Here is a 19531-nt window from a genome sequence, read left to right as displayed (position 1 = left end):
GCCCGAAACAAGCATGGCGCCGTACATAATTATACTCTGCACAGATAGCTGTTGCTGATCCGAGTGGGCGATAAGGTAGGAGGAGATAGGAACGCACGGGTGAAGGGCGAAGCTCTTGCTTATCGTGGGGCATTACGTTTATTAAATCGCCATGGACGTAGACAAAGCATTGTTCTTTTGTCCTAGACCTCTTAAGACCATCTCGGTTCGAGAGTTTTGACTGTCTTTCCTTTAAACGAGGTGATATATCCCGAAAAGTGTGGGGTAACGATAGCGCTAAAGTGCGGAGAAACTCAATTTGATATCGTTTTGGCTACTTTTACAGGGGACGTGTGCTTCCCACTTGGAGATGTCTTGTTGGGTTCTATAATCCAAGTTTCAAACGCGTTTTACATAAGCTCATACAGACAAGTCTTGTATGGAAGCCACAAATGCAGAAAAGCAAAACATCAATGAGAATGCAGACCCAAACAACAAAGGCTAAATATACACCCAGATCAAAGAAAAAACAAAAATGGAAGTCATTGCCAAGGTATCATCATCTCAAACCGCACCAGGCCCAGGTCCCTTATGATTCGACTGGTCCAACAAAAGTGTGGGCTTGATATAGTCCTCATCGAGCTGGCGGAACCAAGCCGCATGGTCGCCAGTAGCACCACCCGAAAACAGACCCCGCACCGCATCCCTTGCAGACATACCTGCCGGCTGGCGAGTGGGCGAGACGCTGGTCGATGCCGCTGCATTGGTGGGTGGGGCGGACGAAGGGTGAGGGGGTTGGGAAGCAGATCGGCGGAGACGCGATGCTCCACTTGCAGCCGGTGGGAGGTCGTCATCGGAGATGCCCTCAATATCAAGATCGAACTCATCTGGGTGGGTAGGATCGTTGGAGCGACCGGGGCCCGAGGGTGGCAGACCAAACTCGTCATCGCTGCCTTCACCAGCACTCGGCCCAGCTGCGCCGTTGAGCAACGTCGCGGTGGATTGGCGGTCGCGCCAGGACTGGTCTTTGTTGCTGTACGCGGCGGAGTACATTCTTGTGTGGGTATAGGGTGGGCTTGGACGGCGACTGTTGCCGCTGGAGTAGCTGTGTGTTCTCTCCCCAGCGTCAGCGCGTGGGGTGGTGGTGACGCCATCCAAGGGGATCACCGAGTCAGTGCGTCGCGGGATGTATCCCAGGCTCGTGCCGGAGCGCTTGTAGTAGGTGCCACCATGGGTCACCTCGGTGTCGAATTCATCGTCCGACTCAAGCTCTTCGACTACACCCGTTCGAATGCCCAGAATCTCCAACATGCGAGCTGTGGTTCCGCCGAAGATGATGACAGTTAGCACGACGACAACAAGAACTGTCGCCCGAAGTGCGGGAGCGTTGACTCCTGATAGACCAGCTGCTAGCGCAACACCGACGGCACCACGCAATCCAGCCCAGAAGAGCATCGCTTGATAGGCGAACGGCAGCTCGTCGGGAACATCCACGCCACGGCGGCGTGCTCGGTACCGGATGAACCAATTGATAGCCTTGGAAAGCGGGAACACCGCAAGGTAACGGGAGAGACAGATACCAAACACTGCCACCATGATGAACAGAGGGTTGAACTGTAGGTTAGGCTCCACGAAGAGGTCAAGGCCGAGGTAAATAAAGATGAAGTTCTCTGAGAGTTGAGCCATCACCTGGAACAGGTATTTGGTGGTCAACTGTGTGCGACGCGACATGTTATAGTAAGCATAGTGCTTGAGGGTGATACCACAGAATAAGAGCGAGACAATGCCGGATAGGTGCACGCCATTGGAGAAGAAGTAGCTGGCATATGCAACCAAAATAATCAAGCAGCTCTCTATCTTGGGCAAGCGCCGCACGAGGGTGTATTTGAGACCCAGCGCGGTAGTGATTCCAACCAGCATTCCGACAACCATGCTACCAAAGAAGACGAGCAAAAAGAGCCCCACCGCCTCGAATAGATTCAGGAAGGTCAAAGAGCCAGCTGCACCGGTCTCATGATACCTCTGTGCCGTCTCGAAGAGCACAATGGCAATGGCATCGTTTAGGATCGACTCGCCAAAAATGATAGTATAAAGCTTCGGCTCGACCTTATAGAGGTTGAAGATAGCTAAGATGGTAACAGGATCCGTAGCGGAGAGGGTTGCGCCGACCGAAATAGCTTCGACGAAAGAGATATTCAGCCCACTCAGCGGGATCCGTGTCCATAGGTACAGCACTAGACCGAGCACGATTGCGGATATAAAGGTACCGGCGAACGCGAAGGTGAGAATCGTGCCGATATGTCGGAAGAAGTTCGCCTGGTGGAGTTCATAACCAGAGGCGAGAATAATCGGAGGAAGGAGGAGGTTGAAGAAGAATTGGTAGTCGAAGGCGACGCTGTCTTGAAGGGTGGAGTCTGTGAAACGGATGAGTAGTCCAACGAACATCCCTGGTGACCGTTAGCAAGTTCGTACCGATTTGCGCAGACCGCACGAAGCCTTGTATGTTTCGAGATTATGTCTGCGCCACTTGGGGATGTTGCCTACCTGCAAAAATTGATAGAACCGTCTCATGGACAGCTTGGATCTTCCTCTGTTGGAGGATGTAGCTCGTGAAGAGGGCGAACATCAACAACAGGATCATGATAAACAATGCCCAGGATGTTGTGATCTCCTTGGACCCCGCCTCGGTGGAATCTATATTTCGCCATACTAGTTAGATCTCCGAAGCTGGATAGCGCTATATCGCGACAAGACGGGAGGGATGAGGGGGTGAGTTCAGGCACGCGTACCATCGGGATCGGAGTCTTCGGAGGCCCTCCCTATAACAAAGATAGATGTTAGCTCGCAGTCCAAACGGGGAATTAAATCGCAGCGTCCAAGACCACTGATCAGAGGGACATACGAAGCAGGGCATGTAGGCCATCGTTCATAAATTGGCTAGCCATGGCGGCTCACGCCGTTGGAAGTATCAAGGGCCAGGGCGGACTGGCAGTTCACTCCCACAGTGAAATTGAGATGGCAGGACCAGGCGCACATAGTCCACGCAGAGATGGAAAGCGAGAGGTTGCGACAAGGTCGAATTGGGTTAGCAGTAATAACACGGACTGCCTAAGTTGCATCAGAGGGACAGATATGAGGTCAGGTACGGGGTTGTACAATACAGAATACGGCAGGGCTGGCTGGAGTCAAATTGGTGGGAAATTTGGACAGATACAGCGATAACGTAAGATATGCAGTGTATTGGTATTTGAAATTACACGTGGGCCGAGTTTCGACGTGCCGCGCAACTGCCAAGAAACCGGTGGATTCGGGCAAAATAGCCAGGCACAAAGGCTTGTTGATTATTCAGTGCGAGAACACATCATCATTATTTGACGACATGATTTGATTGCCCTATGACGCTCTAGGCCTGCGTACTGTACAAGGACCCACATACTTCGTACGAATCACTATCCCCTGCAGAATCCCTTTATATTGCATGCTATAGACAAGGCTGGGAGGTACTTTTTGCGTTAGTAACTATGTAGTTAGTTATCGAATACATGCAACATACATGTATATAAAAGATTAAAAAAAATCTAATGAATTCATTACAGCCTATGCCTGAAAGTCTATCTTGATCCATCCGAAACCCGTCTAGTCAACCACGCAGCCACCAACGCAGCACATCCACCAAACCGTAGCACCCAGCCCACACTATCATCCCACGGCTCCCCTCTTTGCTTCTGAGATGCCTTGAAGATAGCACTGCAGACAAGACTAGACAGAATCTGAGGTAGAGAAATCGCCATATTATGCAGTCCAAGAATGATACCCGCCTGTGCAACATCACCATCGTGATGGTTCTTCGGGTGTCCATGCTCAACGTCACTGCCTCCAACCCTGTTATATTCACCAGGACCCTCGCCTTGGGCCTCGCCTTCATGTTCGTCATAGGTGGACGGAGCTGTGTGGGGACGATTTCGTCTAGAAGGATCAATCCTAGCTACCTCCGCCGCGATAAGAGCGAAGGGTGCCCACAGCGCTACAGCCCAGGAGATTCCGATAATGCCCACAAATACCGACCCGGCTTGGTAAGAGTAGATGAAGAAAGTACTGAACATGCAGGCCGCAAAGAGGAGATGGGAGAGGAGCCAGACTCGCGGAAGAGTCAAGCCTGGGATGCGCAGACGTGAAAGCCAAGTCGGTTTCCCTTCGGTCTCCTGTCCAATTGGAACAGCGTCGAGCAGAGGTTCGGATGCGTTGCCCGTCGGCATACCTGAAAATGAGAGTCTCCTTATAGATGGTTCTGCCTCGTCGTCTGAATCGCCGTCTAGAGAATCCCGCTGCGAAACAGTTTCTGGTGCCGGTCCATATAACGGGACCACGAAAAGAGGAAGCAACATATTGGCAAGGAAAGAGATGATAGCGTAGATGAGCAGAGCCAGTGTCCCAACGCGAGTAGCGTCTTCCCAGGCCTTGTCGACCTCACCCTCGGAGAGATGGGGATTATCTGCGAAAACGGGATTGACATACAGCTGCCCGATATAGGTCGTGGAGTAGTACAGGAATGGGAACCAGCCCACCCACGCTGCGAACTGCACCTGACAGACGCGGGAGATCTGTGTCGGCAAGCTCTGAATTGACTTGATGACCTGTTTGAAAAAGGATATCACGCCAAGCTTGTCGGTTACAGGTCCCTCTCCCCGGGGATCCCGCTCTTTGATATAGACGCAACTAATGGCAAGGGTTGCGCCCAGAAAGACCGAGGCGAGTACACAAAGAACCTTGAACTGGGTATTTCCCAAGAAAGGGACAAACTTCGGCAAATCCATGTAGCCAAAGATATACCCCAAGATGTTGCCAATGCCAACCATACGACTGGCCCAGGCGTTGGATAGTTCTTGCTGGTGGGTGGGGCAATTGTCGACAATGAATGCTCTGATTGCGGCTTGCACTATAAGATGGTAATTAGCCGAGAAATAAACGTAAAGATATTGGAGTCTGCACCCACCTGTGTTAATGGCGAAATCAAGGCAATACATGAAAATCGTTGCCATGATAATGATGACAATCTTGGCTCCAGCAGATGTTGATTCAACACCGAATATAGACAGAAAGCCTCCTACAATCTCTTTCACCCATGCCAGAGCTAGCAATGAAACGACAGTTGCTGCGCCTCCAACAACCATGAACGGTTTCCTCTTACCCCACGCGAGCCGGCAGTTATCGCTTCGAATGCCGATGTATGGTTGCACCAGCGCACCCGTCAAGGGACCGGCTATCCAAACAAAGGCAAGAAGCGACTTGCTCATCCCGAGGGATAGAAGGAATGGCTGTACGTGGGTCAGTATGTTGTTTTGTTCAATCTTGCAGCATCGAGACGAAAAGAGTAGAGTGCAAGTTAAAAATGGTCATTCACTGCAATTCGCGAGTTATACTTACCGATCCATTAGAAAGTTCGACAGACCAAACAATCTGAAGTCTGTTAAAGAAACATCATATTAATCAATGGCCAGTAGAACAAGTCAAAATAACGTATAAGTAAATGGAATTAAATTACCATATGGAAATACTTACCCACCAATAGACAGAGTCAAAAGGAACATGTACAATGCATTCTTAGACGACTCATCGGCACCGGCAAGAGGGTGCCCACCACGTCTGTCTGCAGGAGGAGTAGCAACCATGAGAGGCGAGCCCTCGCTGATAGAGCCAGGGGCAGACTTGTAATCCGATTCCCCCATGTGAGGGTTCAAGAGTCGGGATTTGGATGTGTTCAATTAGCACCGACCAGGATTAACTCATGGAACTCGCTGATGCGTGTTCGGATATGGTTGGGCCTGCTGTGGTTTCCAGCTGCTGACTGCGGTGCAGGGATACGCTTTTTCAATACTCCGTAGCAGTTGCTGGGATCGGGGTTTTTCTTAATTAACTTTACAACCCTTGTGTTGGTCGTAGGCAGTGTAGACTGTGGATTGTTGGAGTGTGGGGAAGTAGATAGCGTCGGAAAGATGGGGCTATGCTGGGTGTTGGCAGCCACGCATCGTTTACCATCCGGATAGGTAGCTGAAAGAAATTAAAACTGTACAGGGTATAGCCCTTTTAATCAAAGCGCGGTGTGTCAGATGGATCTTGTGGTATCCCTGTCATGACTGCAGGGGTGATCGACGTCAGCAACACGTGATGTACCATTTATGGGCCATAACGGCCTTCAATCACATCATCGGACCGTATACGATACTATGTACAACAATATTGTAGATATAATCAAAGGAACATTGATATTTATAAAGTTTTCAAGTGTTTTTCGATTCCAATTCAAAGTCGTTACACAATGTCTCTGTCTATATATTGTAATTTGAGGCGTACAAACCTTACTATTCCCAGCCGGTCTTCATGGACAATGCCTGACGATCCAAGAAGCCAACCCACCCGAATCTTTAACTTCCCAACCCATTTCCCATTGAGAGATAGTCGAATCTCTCTCGTGCCCGTGCCCGCCAGGCAGCATGAAATGAATGTCTGCCAGCGCAACCCAATTCATGTGCAGGGCAACTGACACCAATAATACACGGTGTTTCCTGTAACCATCGCACAGTCCGCAAACCCAAAATAACCCAAAAATAACCCCCCAAAAAAAAGAACACTGCGTCAAAGACAAGCAAGGACATAACACGCGGGCTATACACGAATATCGTGGTATGTGCAAGGCCATCATTGGACCATGTGCGATTAAACAAGAGGCGGTATAAACCCCGAACCAAAGAAAAAGGACGTCTGTATGCGCCCCGAAGAGAGGAGAATTGAAACATTCGCTCAGAACATCCCCGGTAATGAGGATATCAAGTGGTACATCTGATGGTTTGCAATAGACGCACCGTGCCCTGTAGTATTCTCACATATGCTGTTGGAGAAGTTGCGGAGCGATCATGTGTGAAGTAGGCATGCCGGTCAGGGCGGACGGCATGCTCAAAGGAGCTGCCATCGACGTCATGTTGGGCATGCTAATCATTGTATGAGCGGGCTCCGGTGGGGACATCTCTTCCCTAGGGGAACCGAATTCATGTGCGTCATTCTCCAGATCTTCGTCAGTTGGGACAATTGTCTGACCATCCTGCTGCGCTTCATGGATCCGACGATGTCTAGTGAATGTTAGCGCAAGTCGTATAAGAAATAGAATAATAATAACTTACTGCGCAAGATTATCGGACCTTGAGAAAGCTTTGCTGCAATAAGGGCAGGGGTACGGACGCTCTTGTGTGTGTGTTCTCACGTGTCTAGAGAGAGGGGTTAGTCGGCGGCTATCGAAACAATCTCACCAGCGCACGGTGCAGATCAGCCCCACCATCGTGGGTGCAAAAATAGAAGTAAGCTTACCTTTTGAGGTGCTCTAATCTCTTGAAGGTTCTACCACATGACGGGATGGGGCAAGAATGGGCCTTGGTTGGATAGGGTCCCAACTCCATCATGGTTGCACTCCTGGCTCTCCGAGTAGGACCAAGCGCCGAACGCTCGGACCGACCAGCAGTGTTTTGAACCGCAGTCTCGATGACACTGCTGCTTGGCAAAGATGTCAGGTCATTGGATTGGTTTGCCATTGATCCTGGATGTTGTGCGTTGGTCTGATCCATGTTCTGCAGTGGGGTGCCATGACGGGACATTTCATGAACAAGATCCTTTTGTGGCAGCATCGCACTTGGATAAGTGCGAGCGAGTTCTTGGGTAGCTTCATCCCCCTCTGCAACTGGAGCGACCGAGCTAGAAACCGAACGCCGCAGATCACTTGGTCGGTGAGCAGCGTACGAGACTGACTGAACTCCTGGAGTTGTTGATTGGACGTGAGCTGCGCCACTGGGTGCGACAGCACCGGTATTTGGCGGGATAGATGACCTACGTCTGCGCTGCTTGTATGTCGGGGATCCCTCTATGACGGGATATGGATTTGCCGAATAGGACCGAGGCGTAGGCTGATAGTGAGCACTAGCCAGATTTGAAGGAGGCAGCTGCATCATAGGGTGGTAGGCGGGTCCACTTGAAATATCCGGAATCGCCGTGTAAAGTCCGGTGTCTTCGTTGGCGATGTAAGCTGGTTCCCCTCCGAGTCCGACCGAATGCTGTGGCGGGGTGACTGGTTCGAAAGACAGGCCGCGATTGCTGTAATCCTCGTATTGTGAGGATACAAAGGAAGGTGCAGGAGAGTACTCGTAGAAGGTCGGCATGGAAGAATGGCGCTGATGGGGGCGGGAAATGGGCATTCCGTGACGATCGTACTGGATAGGGCCGTAGTCCTGCTCGCGCTTAATGATGCTCTGGACTAGATTGTTCGAAAGGGGCATCTGTGGGTGGCTGTACATCTGATTCCCAGGGTCGTCCTGCATCAGAGGGATCGCTGGGGGAGCCATCTGCGGAGGAGGCATTGCGTCAACGGTCCGAACCACGGGGGAGTTGGGTTGGCCATATGTCGTACTTGCGTGGGCAGCGAACGAGTTCAGATTCACTTGTTGTGACTTGGTCAATTGCTCGTACAGAGACTGGGACGAGTCGAATTCAAAAGACATGGCCGGTTCGCTGACTGCGACCGTGGTGGCCTCCTGGTTCATTTTCTCGCGCTTCAAGTCTCGTTCCAGTGCATCGAGGAATAGCCGGTCGTGGGGCACGCCGTACCAGTAAAACACCTTTTGCTTCTTTTGGGTCCGAATACAGTTGTTTTTGTACAAGAAGTCCAGGAACGGGCTCTTGGGATCCTCCAGGACCGCGTCTACGCCGGCCTTGAGATTTCGTAGATCTGAGAAAATTCCCTCCTCAAACTTTTTCGAGTTCTTCACCGGACGTCCAAAGGCTTGGAATCGAAATGCGAGGCATCGGACAATATCGGTACCGGAGATGTGGAAAAGGCCGCTCCTATAAGACGGGGTCAGTCAGCTTCCTAGGCCATCACGCTCTAGAGTGAGACGAACCAGTAAACACAAGAGACATAGTCGCCTGTGGGAAGTAAAAAGCGTCGAATGAGTTGATCTGGTTGCCAATCCACGGGAGCTGACAGAAGGAAATATTTCACTGGCCCCATGTCAATACATTGCTTTGATGCGGGGGGATAAAAACCACTAAGACGTACGGTTATCTACTTGCTGAAGAGCAACTTGCGCGTCGTGAGGTAGGCTTCGCTGTGCTTCGGTGGAGAGCATAAAAGTTTCGGGCTTTTGGGGTGGTGCCATAGGGATTGGAGCACCTGGTTGAGGATACATTTTTGTTATTTTCCTGTGTGAAGCACACTGTATAGATAGTTAGCACTGGGGAAAAGACCGTCTGATAACGCATGCGCAAACAAAGAGGGTGATCTGAGTCCAATCTGAGTCCAATCAAAAGAACCCTCTCTGTGACTTCTGCGACTCTGAGACATAGCTGCAAGACCTCGGATCAAACTCACCTGAATGGTTCAACAGGATATCGGAAGTGCGAGGATCAACGTCGCCAACCAGTAATGATAATATCCGATCGGGAGCAGTTCTAGATCACACAAATGCGCGGAAAGGTGTCTAAGCAAACAGAGGAACCAGCCTCGTAGACAAAGAGCAAGAAAGAGAGATTGTCAGAGAATGAAACTGGACCAGCCGGTAAGCCTCTGGAATTTTCGCGCGCAGCGGGAAGAAAGAAACGAAAGTGAATGAGGAAGCTTGAGTAAAGGTGAAGAAGAGAAGGGGGAGAAAGAAGATACAGTCCAAGTCTAATAATAATCGAAGCTGGGAATGGGGGAAGCGCCCAGGGACTATCTGACCGGTCAGAAACTAGTATGTTATTTTGGGTTATACTTAGTCATAACAGAGGGGGGGGTGTGAAAGGTGTTATTTATGTTATTAATCTGGTATGGTGGGTTAGTTACATGGTATTGAATGGTATTGACTTGGTCATTTACAGGGCGGGACAGTAAATCAACTTCACTAGTTATGTTGTACTGTTCAATTACATACTTCAGCCCTCCAGGGCTAGAAGGGGATCATCTTTGATGATACATAAAAGGATGGTATCAGGTTAACACAATCATCATAGTTTGTTACTCTTCATTTGAGATCAAAACTATCAAAACTAAATAATACATCCTGATTCTTGTCAACAAAGCGAATATAACCCCCCTGTCTTGAATTCTTTTGTACAATATTTGTATATTTGTATAGTATTGCATGTCAAAATTGATGATTGGCCCAATCCACATGGTGACCAGGCTGCATAAACAAGTGATAAACATATCACTTGCCACATTCAGAGATCCTTCTAGACTAAAAGACCGTGTGAGTCCAACGGGAAAATAGGTGGAGACAGCCAAGACTCATCAAACTGGCGCTGCGACCTGAAGCACCCGCCCTGTTGTTTCAGAGTTGCAGTGGGCGCTTACACGCATTGAAACCTCCCGAATTTTCCCCTGGTATTTTCTCCGAGCTCTGGTGCACTTTTTTTTGATATAAACGGCTGTGGCTTTGTGATCGTCCATCCGGTACGTCCGACTGATCGATTTTGGCCCAATGAGACTCGTCTAATGGGGAAAAAGTACCGAGTACCCCTTACAAGGTAGTTAGTACCTTGAAGGATTACTACCTATCAATTGTACAATCGTTTGTACCTGAGTACTTTCTACATGTACGATGCAAACCACCAAATAAACATGTATGTGTGTACCTAGACTCTGTACGAAGTCCCTGTACTCTGTACTTCGTACTCGTTCCACTTTTCCCCAGCCAGCCATGTCGTAAATAAGATGAGCAAAGTTCCAGACCACCTGGTTAACAGGTACCCTAACTACCCAGAGAGTGGGAAACAGGGCAAAATTCCAAGCTGGGCACTGGATACACTCCACAGCATGTGGACTCGATAGGCTATAGCTCGTATAGGGACCGTCTCCTGAGCAGAAATTTCAATGATATCGGTAGCGTAAAAGAGCTTGGTCCAATTCCGAGGTGGTTGCACAGGCATGTGTCTAACGAACAAGAGTTTACTCTGTTCACTCCGTGCACTCCGTATACGCACAGAGTACGGCGTAGATCGAATCCTGCACAATCATGTTATCTCCATCCACGGAGATCATCACTATCAGATCAGCGTGTATATCTATGTGTCAGAATGTCTCATCCTCGAACAAAAAAACCCAAAATTAACCCGGTTGAACCTTTACCCTAGTTAGATCTTGACTACGGAGTACGGAGTAGTTCGCCCCAGCACCACGACTAGCAACCATCGAAACAAAAATGAACGAATACAGAAGGAGAACCAAGATGAACATGTGTGTCTAGTGCCCAGCCCAGCGGAGCCGGCGGTACCAGATCGGGCCCGAAAAAAGGACCAAATCCACAATCCTCGTACAGACCTCATCAATATAGACTCTAGCTAGAGGTTTCAACTTCGACCAGGTTTTCCTGGCCCCCTGGGAAGCTAGCAGACACTATTCTCGGCAGAGGTATCCATCTAGTGCAAATGCAGTACGGAGCACGGAGTACGGAGTATACTACTACATGTGCATAGGCCAGGCCATCACGCAGGGCACCCTGCAGAGACGTTTGATCGTCGGCCCTGAAACGATCTAGAATTTCGACAATTGAGCCGTTGCGAGAAACGTGGGGGCATTATTCCTCTTCTCATGCAAGGAACTGCATGCGGAAAGATATGTCGGTCGACGACTTGTCGAGGAACAGGGGATGCGGTTCAGCCCGTCTAACCCCCTGCTCTTGAAAGAGGAGCAGGACTAATGGAGTAATCCGGCTATTACGGAGTACTCCTAACCTGGTTGTTGGATCGTTGATTGCAATGGAGTAGTGTTGTTTTGTGGCGTTGTTTTTCTTCTTCCTTTTTTTTCTAGTTGGTCAGTATGTGACTAACAGATATAATCTCGAAAAAAACAACAACGGTAATCGGCAATAATCACCTTGCCTCAACGGCCTTGGGACAATACATGTGGAAAGAACACATGGGTGTGGAGGTTAAGGGGGAAGTTCACTTCGGGTTAGCGTCATATCACTATCCCTGATCTAATCCGCAATCTGAAATATCTCCGAGTTTTTCGAGTCCGATGAGAATTCCCCCTGATTCAAACTATGTTGATATTTTGCTTCCAATTGAGATCCACTCGCTTCTTGGCATTCAATTTACAATCTAATTTTAATTCACTCGGTCCCCATGTGTTCTTGCTTATGGATAGGGTTCATGATGCGAGAATGTTGTCTTGAGACGCGAGAAAATATCCAGTGAAGATAGCAAACATATTCTAAAGTCTCTTGATATGTGCAATATGTCTTTTAAAGCAGTTTGTCTACAGAGCAAGCCCGGTCAAACAGAGTCGATGCTCTTCCTCCTCTTCTCCACCATGGCTTCCTTCATGAACGGGCTCCGTGCTCGGATATTCTTGCCCCAGATAAGCACCAATATCGGAGCAAAAGATAAAGCCAACGCAATGAAGCCTAGTACCGTACTAGCCCACTCAAGGCCAAGATGAGAATACATGCTCATAGTAGCTAGAGGCAAGAAAGCCGCTAGGGTATTCTCACCAGTGGCAATGATACCCATACAACTGCCCGCGTATTTACTGTAAGCGTCGACCACATAGTCCGAGATTCCCGTCACAACAATGACACTACCGGCCCCTACCATGGCGAGGCCAACGGCCGGTGCGATCCACGGAAAATCGGGGTATGACGTCCAGGCGTATGTGAACATACCACCCGAGATACCGAATATGCCCCCCAAAATAGCGAGATAAAGCCGGGCCTCGGGGATAGGGGTGCCGGGGATTTCTTTGTTGCGGGATGCCGAGTCGAAGTAAAGTTTTCCCGAGAACAAGGTAATCACCCATCCCAGAAGCTCTCCGATCACTACCGCTGCTTGGACGTAACCAGCTTGTGCGGGTGTCCAGCCGTACAGCTCTGCGAATACCTGCTCAACAGATTGAGTAAACAGATACAATGTACCGACAGTAAAGGCGGACCACAGCGTCGATACAAACACCACGGACTCGGTGAAGAACAGGAAAAGAGGCCTGCTCGCACTGTGGCCCACGATGCTCAAAATCGACTGCCCTTGTGTGTCGATTTCGTGTTGGGTATAGGCATTCTTGCCCTCACGGCGCAGAGCTTTGGCCCGCTGTCCTAGGATGGCAATTCCACGACATTCCTTGAACAAAAAGAAGTACAGAGGGAAGAAAGCACCATACCACATGAGCTGGATATAGCCAATCCACCTCCACGTGAGAGCCTGGTAGATAGCAGCTCCAATGACAGGCCCAATGCTACTACCCGACAAGTATGCAACGATGAAAAGACTGACAGGGACATTTCGATTTCGCTCCGTGTCCCAGACATTCCCAATCACCGTGCCAGAGGTATTAGCGAGGATGGAGACGCAACCTCCGGCAAAGAATCTCGTTATGACCAACGTGTAAAAGTTCTGTGCCACAGCCTGGGGCACAACGAAGCAGAGGAAGGTCACGTACGTGCCCAGGAACACCCATCGCACACCAAAATCCTCCATGAGCGGGAGGACCAGCAGGGAGAAACAGCCGCCCCCAACGGCCCATGATGTAACGGGCCAGTAGGAGTGAGGAAAATTGGCGTCTGAAATGTTAAAGAACTCATTCATGGGATCGTGGGCTACTGTAATGATTGTGCCGTTGATCATAGTCATGAAGGTGGCGAACACGGCGAGAGCTGTGAGAAGCCATTTCTCGCATAGAGACCAGTTGTATGGGTTTCCGGGATCTCGGGGTCCATCCCAGGACACAATTGTTACATCCTTGCTGGGGTCTTGATGATCTGTGTTGCTGTTAGTCAATATTCTAGATCTCGGGTGCCGGTGTTGTTCTGGTTTTACCTATTGTCTGATCATCATGGCCGGAGACATCGCCACGTGCGAACACCATTCCGATCCCACCGTGACTCAATGAACCTCTTCAAGGCTAGTTCTGATTCACAAATTCTGGTTGTCTTTGTGGTTCTCTTCCGCGTGGTGATCCGGAGTGAACCGAACTTGGAGGTATGATGTAATTTTTCACTTCAAAGATTTGATATAGATCGTAGTTGCAAACCACAATCTGGTTTCTTCAAGCTTAAACCTTCAGAAAACAGAAAATTCCAGCCATATATAAACCCTTCTGATCTACGAAAAAGAAAAAATTTGTGCGCGCCATCTCAACTTAGGATCCGAACAGAGTGATCCTCTCCCCACCACAGGCCCAGTTCTCCAGACAATAGCCGCTTTAGGACTAGTGACAATATGCCCCAGGGTCGATTTCAACTTCACACAACGTGGTTGGTCAATGACTTTGCTTTGACCGGCTCTTTTGTTGATGTGCTTAGATGAAGGAATTAGCTAAATGATCTGCTTCTACACTCCACATTGGCTTTGTCAACCCGGTGGGATTCATCCCGAGGCGAATCAAGTTCAGCTTACCCTACCTTGAGCTAGACGATTTTCGTCGATCAGGCCTAGAAGACGATCTTTTGCTCTAGTCATTATCTATCATTCCGCGTTTAGCGATATCGCAGCTTCAATATTGGATAGCTATTCGTTCTATTCTATATTGTGCCTAGGCTGTATCAAGCAGCCAAGATGTGGTGGGGTCTGATGGCTCACCTTATGAAGCCAAGAGAATGGCTTAATTTACTTTAATCACTATCAATCAGAACATTTTAGGTAAAATAGTGACTCCCCAGATGACTGCTGGATCTTTGTTCGAGTTTGATATCCGATTCAATAGCCGTCAGTCACCCTCTAACGTACTATCCAAATCCCTACTATTCAAATTGACTATCCTTCTATAAAATCATAAACCTATTAATAGCACTCAACGGTCGCTTCAGCCGCATGTGAGTCATAAACTCTTAAGGTCCAATTTCGATATCTATTGAATATTCCAATGATCAAAATCTCGAACCTATGAATTCGGATCTGGGCTCTGCTGCCAAACCACCGTTTGTTGCGGATCGATTGCATTCCCGCGATCGCATTTCATTGCCTAATAGGTACTAGTCTTTTTTCTTGTTTAGGTAACTGCTTCCCTGTTTGCATGTATCTAGGTTATTCAACAAACGGACAAACTAACATCAACCAGGCATATTTCGGAGACAAGACTAGATTACGAGATAAAATTTTTATTCGGCTCAACTGACGATGATTGTCCCGGTGGGCAACTGCCTAGAACCGTCGGAACGCCCATCAATCAGTATCTCACTCTACTCATATGGTCGTGCCAATGGCCCATTGGTAACACCAGAAATTCAGGAACAGAACTCAATTCTGTTGTCTTACAATATTCGCCATCTTCCAAATCCACCGCGAAATCTACGTGCCATGGCAACTGGCCTGTCACCTCGACTACGGAAGGAGTTTCTGAAGAATGAAATCGTGGGAAGCTTCCTTGAAAGAACGCAGAATGAGATCGTCAACTCACTCAAGACATCTTGCGATGCATTATCTCGAGAAAGTAGTTCTTCCGAGGGGCCAAAAAGCCATGGCAACGAGTCTGAAATCACGACAACTAGTACTCACCAGGAACCCAATATCTCACTAGTTGTGACTGTGTGTTGTGAGGAGGGCCGCCACCGGAGTGTTGCTTTCGTGGAAGAATTAGCGAAAATGCTTTCATTGTTAAGAGATGGGGCTGATATGTCTCCTTCTTGGAAACTGAGTGTTACTACTTTCCATCGAGACTTGGAAGTCTTTGGGGTTGCCTCCAATGGTTTGGACTCGATGGCAAGTCAACAAATAGGAAAGCCCTCTGCTAAGATTAAACGAGAAAAGGGAAAGGATGCAAGAAGGCGCAATCAGAAGAACAGGAATGGGTATGAGGATGAGATGGCGCAATGATGTCGTCGTCGGAAGCTGGAGTAGAGCATGGGGGAAATATATGGATGGACGATGATCCAAAGAGGATCACTATATCTATACTTTTCACATCTCTCCTCCTCTTACCCTTTTATTCCAGAATCCCAAAGATAGTCGAAAAGACCAGAATATTACTAATTTTGCCATCGTGCCATTCATTGACGAGCACTTGACCTCATAACCATTTGACTATGATTAACTATCTCGCCTTTCGTGATGCCCCAAGTCAGCTCCGTGTGAGTATCACACTAACTAATCCCCCTTTTTGTTTCTTTATTCCACAGTTAAAACAGACGACATTTATTGTTCAAATGCCAGGAGCAAAATGACTCTGATAGGTTGGCAAGAAGTGTTTATATCATAAGTTCGCCACGCCCAACTTATGACATCGAAGACTCCCCGCATTTAAACATTAAGATAAATAGTTTATTTTCTCTTAGTTTCCGACACATTTTCAAGCGAACTTGCTTTTCAACACTTTACACATATCCAACCTTTGATTTGCCACCACTACACAATCTACTACGCTTCGAACATGAAAACCGACAGAGATCAAAACCCCCTAGATCCCAATTACGAAAAGCGACGCAGCTCTCTAGGGAGTATGGAGGATCAACAGCAAGACCAATCCAATGTCAAACAGGAGGACATCATGGTAGACAGAGAAGTTGCCCCGTGCGTTAAGACCACAACCTCGCAAGTTTTCCTTGAAGTATATCCGGTAACTAATCGATTCAAATAAAACAGATCTTCCCGCGCAATGTGCTCTGAGCTTGCACACCAACATGCCTTGGAAGGTGTTCACAAGAACACAGAGCGCCGTTCTTCCCAGGAGGTAGATCGCAGTATGTCTTCATTATGTCCGACCTACAATTTTGGTATTATATCCAATGTACTAACGAGCATCAGATTCCTTCCTGTCTGATCTAAGTACCGACCGTGGGCTCCAAGCGCACCCCGAACAACTTGAAGAGTAGTCTGTCTTGATATACTTTGTTGGACCCTGGACTACACTGGAAGTTTCAGAGGGAAGACTTGGATCGGAACTAGGCGTGATGCCTTCATGAAGCAACGATAAGCTGTAAATTAAAAATGTGAATTTATGCTATACATTTTACTTTGTGTCCTGTACATCGTACAATCTTGACGGCCTCAATTGCTTCATGGGGGCAAAAGTGTGTACTGGTGATGTCACCGTGATGCCCACCCCGCATAGAAGTACAACCCAACGTCATAAGAAATTCAAAAAGCAATTCTAATTTTGTTATATCTTTGTATTCTTCTATATAATTCGGAGTCTGTAAGCCACCGCTGTCAATCACTGCAAGAATCAAAAACCCTCTTCCCCCGATACCAAGTCTGGCAGACACGCGCCTCAAGCAATGACTCTGGCATCCACTTCATATCGACAACCAAGAAATCCGCATATAATCCCCTCTGCAGACTTCCAGTCCAGGAATCAGCAAATCGCGCATAAGCCGCACCAGCCGTAGCAGCAGTAGCCGCCTCAGCCAACCCCAACCTAAAATGTGCGTTTACAGTATCATCAGTCTCAGTCTGAAGCGCCGAGCGCCTAGTAGTAGCATTGTAAAGATTAGGGAAAGGAAAGTGAGCTGCAGTAGGTGCATCCGTTCCAATAGCAATCGGAGCACCGCCATCTAGGAAGTCCTTGTACGCAAATGCGCGCTTACACCGCTCGGGGCCCACAAGACCAGGCCAGGCCTTGAAAAGCATAGGATCCGAGTGCACAGGCTGAATCGAGGCCGTGATACCCAGCTGACCGAGTCGCTTGGCGTCTTCCGAGGTTGTCAGCTCCAGGTGTTCGATTCTGTGTCTTCGGCCGGGCGTGCCGACTCTCGATAGCACGTTGATTGCTTGGTGGATGGTTTTGTCGCCTATTGCATGAATCGCGCATTGGATACCTGCGGAGTCCGCGCGCTGGACTACTTCTTGTAGCATATTCTCTGGCCAGATTGGGTCGACGGGATCGGATTTACCAGTATACGGTTGGAGGAGAGCGGCAGTGCATCCGTCGATAACACCATCGCAGATGAGCTTTATTCCGAGGACGTGGAAATCTGGCTTGTTGTATTGGTTGTGTAACTCGATTGCTCGATCCACGTGTTTGAAGTTGGCGTTTTGGTCCGCTGAGAAGGGGACGAGCCAGTGTGCGCCGATGTGGAATGGGATGGTATGATCGCGACGGTAGAGATTTAGAATCTCCCAGGTTCCTTCGTCCATGGCCATGTCCACTAGTCCGGTATACCCGGCAGCGGTGTATGCAGCAACTGCAGTGTCCAACGCACTCAGTTTGTCTTCCGTGGAGGTAAGACTTTCTAGATGAGGCCATGCAAGGTTCATAATAGCTGATTCGTCGAGTAGGCCTGAAGCTCTTCCATTTTCATCACGGTGGATGGTTCCACCGGGAAGATCGGGGGCTGTATGAGCCCCCATCTCATCGAGAGCAGCTTCGCTGCACCACATGGAGTGGAGGTCGAAGGAGTCAATAAAGATGGGACGTGGGTCAATACCGTCCAGCATACTTGCTAGTGCGACTCCATTGGTAGATAATTGGATCCAGCCTCTGCATAATATGCGCGGCAGAGATGGATTGGCTTCGGCGTAAGATTTGATGGCTGCGCGGATTTGATCGAGGGAGGTGCATGCGATGAGGTTGGCTTTGCGCAATGAGTGTCCGTAATGAAGAATGTGTACATGGGCATCGATGAAGCCTGGAATGACAGTGCGATCTTCCAGGTCAATGACATTTGCATTTTCTGGGATGGTTATTCCATCGAGAGAGCCGACGTGGGAGATCTTGTCATTCTCGATGATCATGCTCTCAGCAAAGTTCCCCTTATCATTCGAGCCTTGGGAGGGCATGAAGATGCGCCCATTTTTGAAAACGGATGTCATGATTCCCAGATTTTTTTTTTATTCTCAGGCCCGCACAAGGAAGAATACGGCCATCTCTGAAGTATTTATTGCTTCATGCGGGGAAATCGGAGTGTTCTTCGGCTCTTAGACCCGGGCTTCTCCAGGACTTTCCGTTTGAGAACATTGAAGGGTGGGGATGGTGGGATTTGGGCCGGGCTATCTCCAGTACGGAGACTGGCCATAACGTCGTAAGATAGCATAGAGGGGATATTGCTTGCAAGGACCGGCCATTAAACTGCACGGTTATTGGATGATAGGAGAGGGGCTGGTGGTTTGAGTTCACAACCTCCAGTTGCGATGGCTCATCAATCACTTGCTGCCTCTTTTTGTCATCAACCAGCCAAGTGGTCGAGCAGTAACTCAACCATCTTATCTTCCTTGGTCTAGTGGTGATGATTTCCGCTTGTCATTAAAACCGATAAGCGCGGGAGACCGGGGTTCGATTCCCCGAGGGAGAGATTTCTTTTTGCACTTGATTTTTATTTCTGTAACCATTTTATTCCTTCATACTGGGACCGCTGGGTCTTTTTTTTACTTCAACAATTTGTCTCTCCACAGGTTTCTCCTATTGTTCAATTTCTCTAGTATATCAGTAATGGAGGGAGGAAATTGCCCAAAAAGAAAACCTGATCTGACTGAACATATCAAGTGGGGCCGGGCGTAGTAGCCTTGGTCTGACGGTGAAGGGCAATACAATAATACTCTTTGACGCGGGACTCACTACCTTCATGTTTCTTTGCCAGTTGAAACAGTGTTTGATGCGTCACTCGAA

The 19531-nt window shown here is 48.7% G+C and overlaps 7 protein-coding genes across 7 annotated transcripts; 2 read left to right on the top strand and 5 right to left on the bottom strand.

The window, feature by feature from the left end:
- Positions 1-543: 543 nt before the first annotated feature.
- On the bottom strand, positions 544-2924 carry N7455_010469 (bifunctional K:H/Na:H antiporter NHX1; the record flags this gene model as incomplete). The annotated part of the gene is made up of 4 exons (XM_040955010.2): positions 544-2426; positions 2524-2673; positions 2769-2798; positions 2882-2924. 4 exons carry the CDS (start codon positions 2922-2924, stop codon positions 544-546), a joined length of 2106 nt encoding a protein of 701 aa, XP_040814756.2.
- A 666-nt stretch (positions 2925-3590) lies between these two features.
- N7455_010468 (putative sucrose transporter) lies at positions 3591-5705 on the bottom strand (the record flags this gene model as incomplete). The annotated part of the gene is made up of 4 exons (XM_040954927.2): positions 3591-4915; positions 4973-5294; positions 5404-5443; positions 5539-5705. 4 exons carry the CDS (start codon positions 5703-5705, stop codon positions 3591-3593), a joined length of 1854 nt encoding a protein of 617 aa, XP_040814770.2.
- A 1151-nt stretch (positions 5706-6856) lies between these two features.
- Positions 6857-9206, bottom strand: steA (sexual development transcription factor SteA; the record flags this gene model as incomplete). Its single annotated transcript, XM_040954807.2, has 5 exons — positions 6857-7103; positions 7155-7238; positions 7339-8862; positions 8919-9018; positions 9077-9206. The coding sequence occupies 5 exons, from the start codon at positions 9204-9206 to the stop codon at positions 6857-6859; spliced, it is 2085 nt and encodes a 694-aa protein (XP_040814531.2).
- Positions 9207-12273: 3067 nt separating this feature from the next.
- On the bottom strand, positions 12274-13858 carry N7455_010466 (uncharacterized protein; the record flags this gene model as incomplete). The annotated part of the gene is made up of 2 exons (XM_040954910.2): positions 12274-13751; positions 13810-13858. 2 exons carry the CDS (start codon positions 13856-13858, stop codon positions 12274-12276), a joined length of 1527 nt encoding a protein of 508 aa, XP_040814625.2.
- Positions 13859-15108: 1250 nt separating this feature from the next.
- Positions 15109-15804, top strand: N7455_010465 (uncharacterized protein; the record flags this gene model as incomplete). The annotated part of the gene is made up of 1 exon (XM_040954843.2): positions 15109-15804. The coding sequence occupies one exon, from the start codon at positions 15109-15111 to the stop codon at positions 15802-15804; it is 696 nt and encodes a 231-aa protein (XP_040814618.2).
- Positions 15805-16357: 553 nt separating this feature from the next.
- Positions 16358-16799, top strand: N7455_010464 (uncharacterized protein; the record flags this gene model as incomplete). Its single annotated transcript, XM_040954835.1, has 3 exons — positions 16358-16497; positions 16570-16667; positions 16732-16799. The coding sequence occupies 3 exons, from the start codon at positions 16358-16360 to the stop codon at positions 16797-16799; spliced, it is 306 nt and encodes a 101-aa protein (XP_040814739.1).
- Positions 16800-17136: 337 nt separating this feature from the next.
- On the bottom strand, positions 17137-18738 carry N7455_010463 (amidohydrolase; the record flags this gene model as incomplete). The annotated part of the gene is made up of 1 exon (XM_040955019.2): positions 17137-18738. The coding sequence occupies one exon, from the start codon at positions 18736-18738 to the stop codon at positions 17137-17139; it is 1602 nt and encodes a 533-aa protein (XP_040814699.1).
- Positions 18739-19531: the final 793 nt, after the last annotated feature.

The sequence above is a fragment of the Penicillium solitum genome (assembly GCF_028829755.1).
Source record: "Penicillium solitum strain IBT 25940 chromosome Unknown utg000008l_segment0_segment0, whole genome shotgun sequence".
Classification (NCBI taxonomy): Eukaryota; Fungi; Ascomycota; class Eurotiomycetes; order Eurotiales; family Aspergillaceae; genus Penicillium; species Penicillium solitum.
Note: the sequence above shows the minus strand (reverse complement) of the source record. Positions and strands in the feature narration are given on the sequence as shown.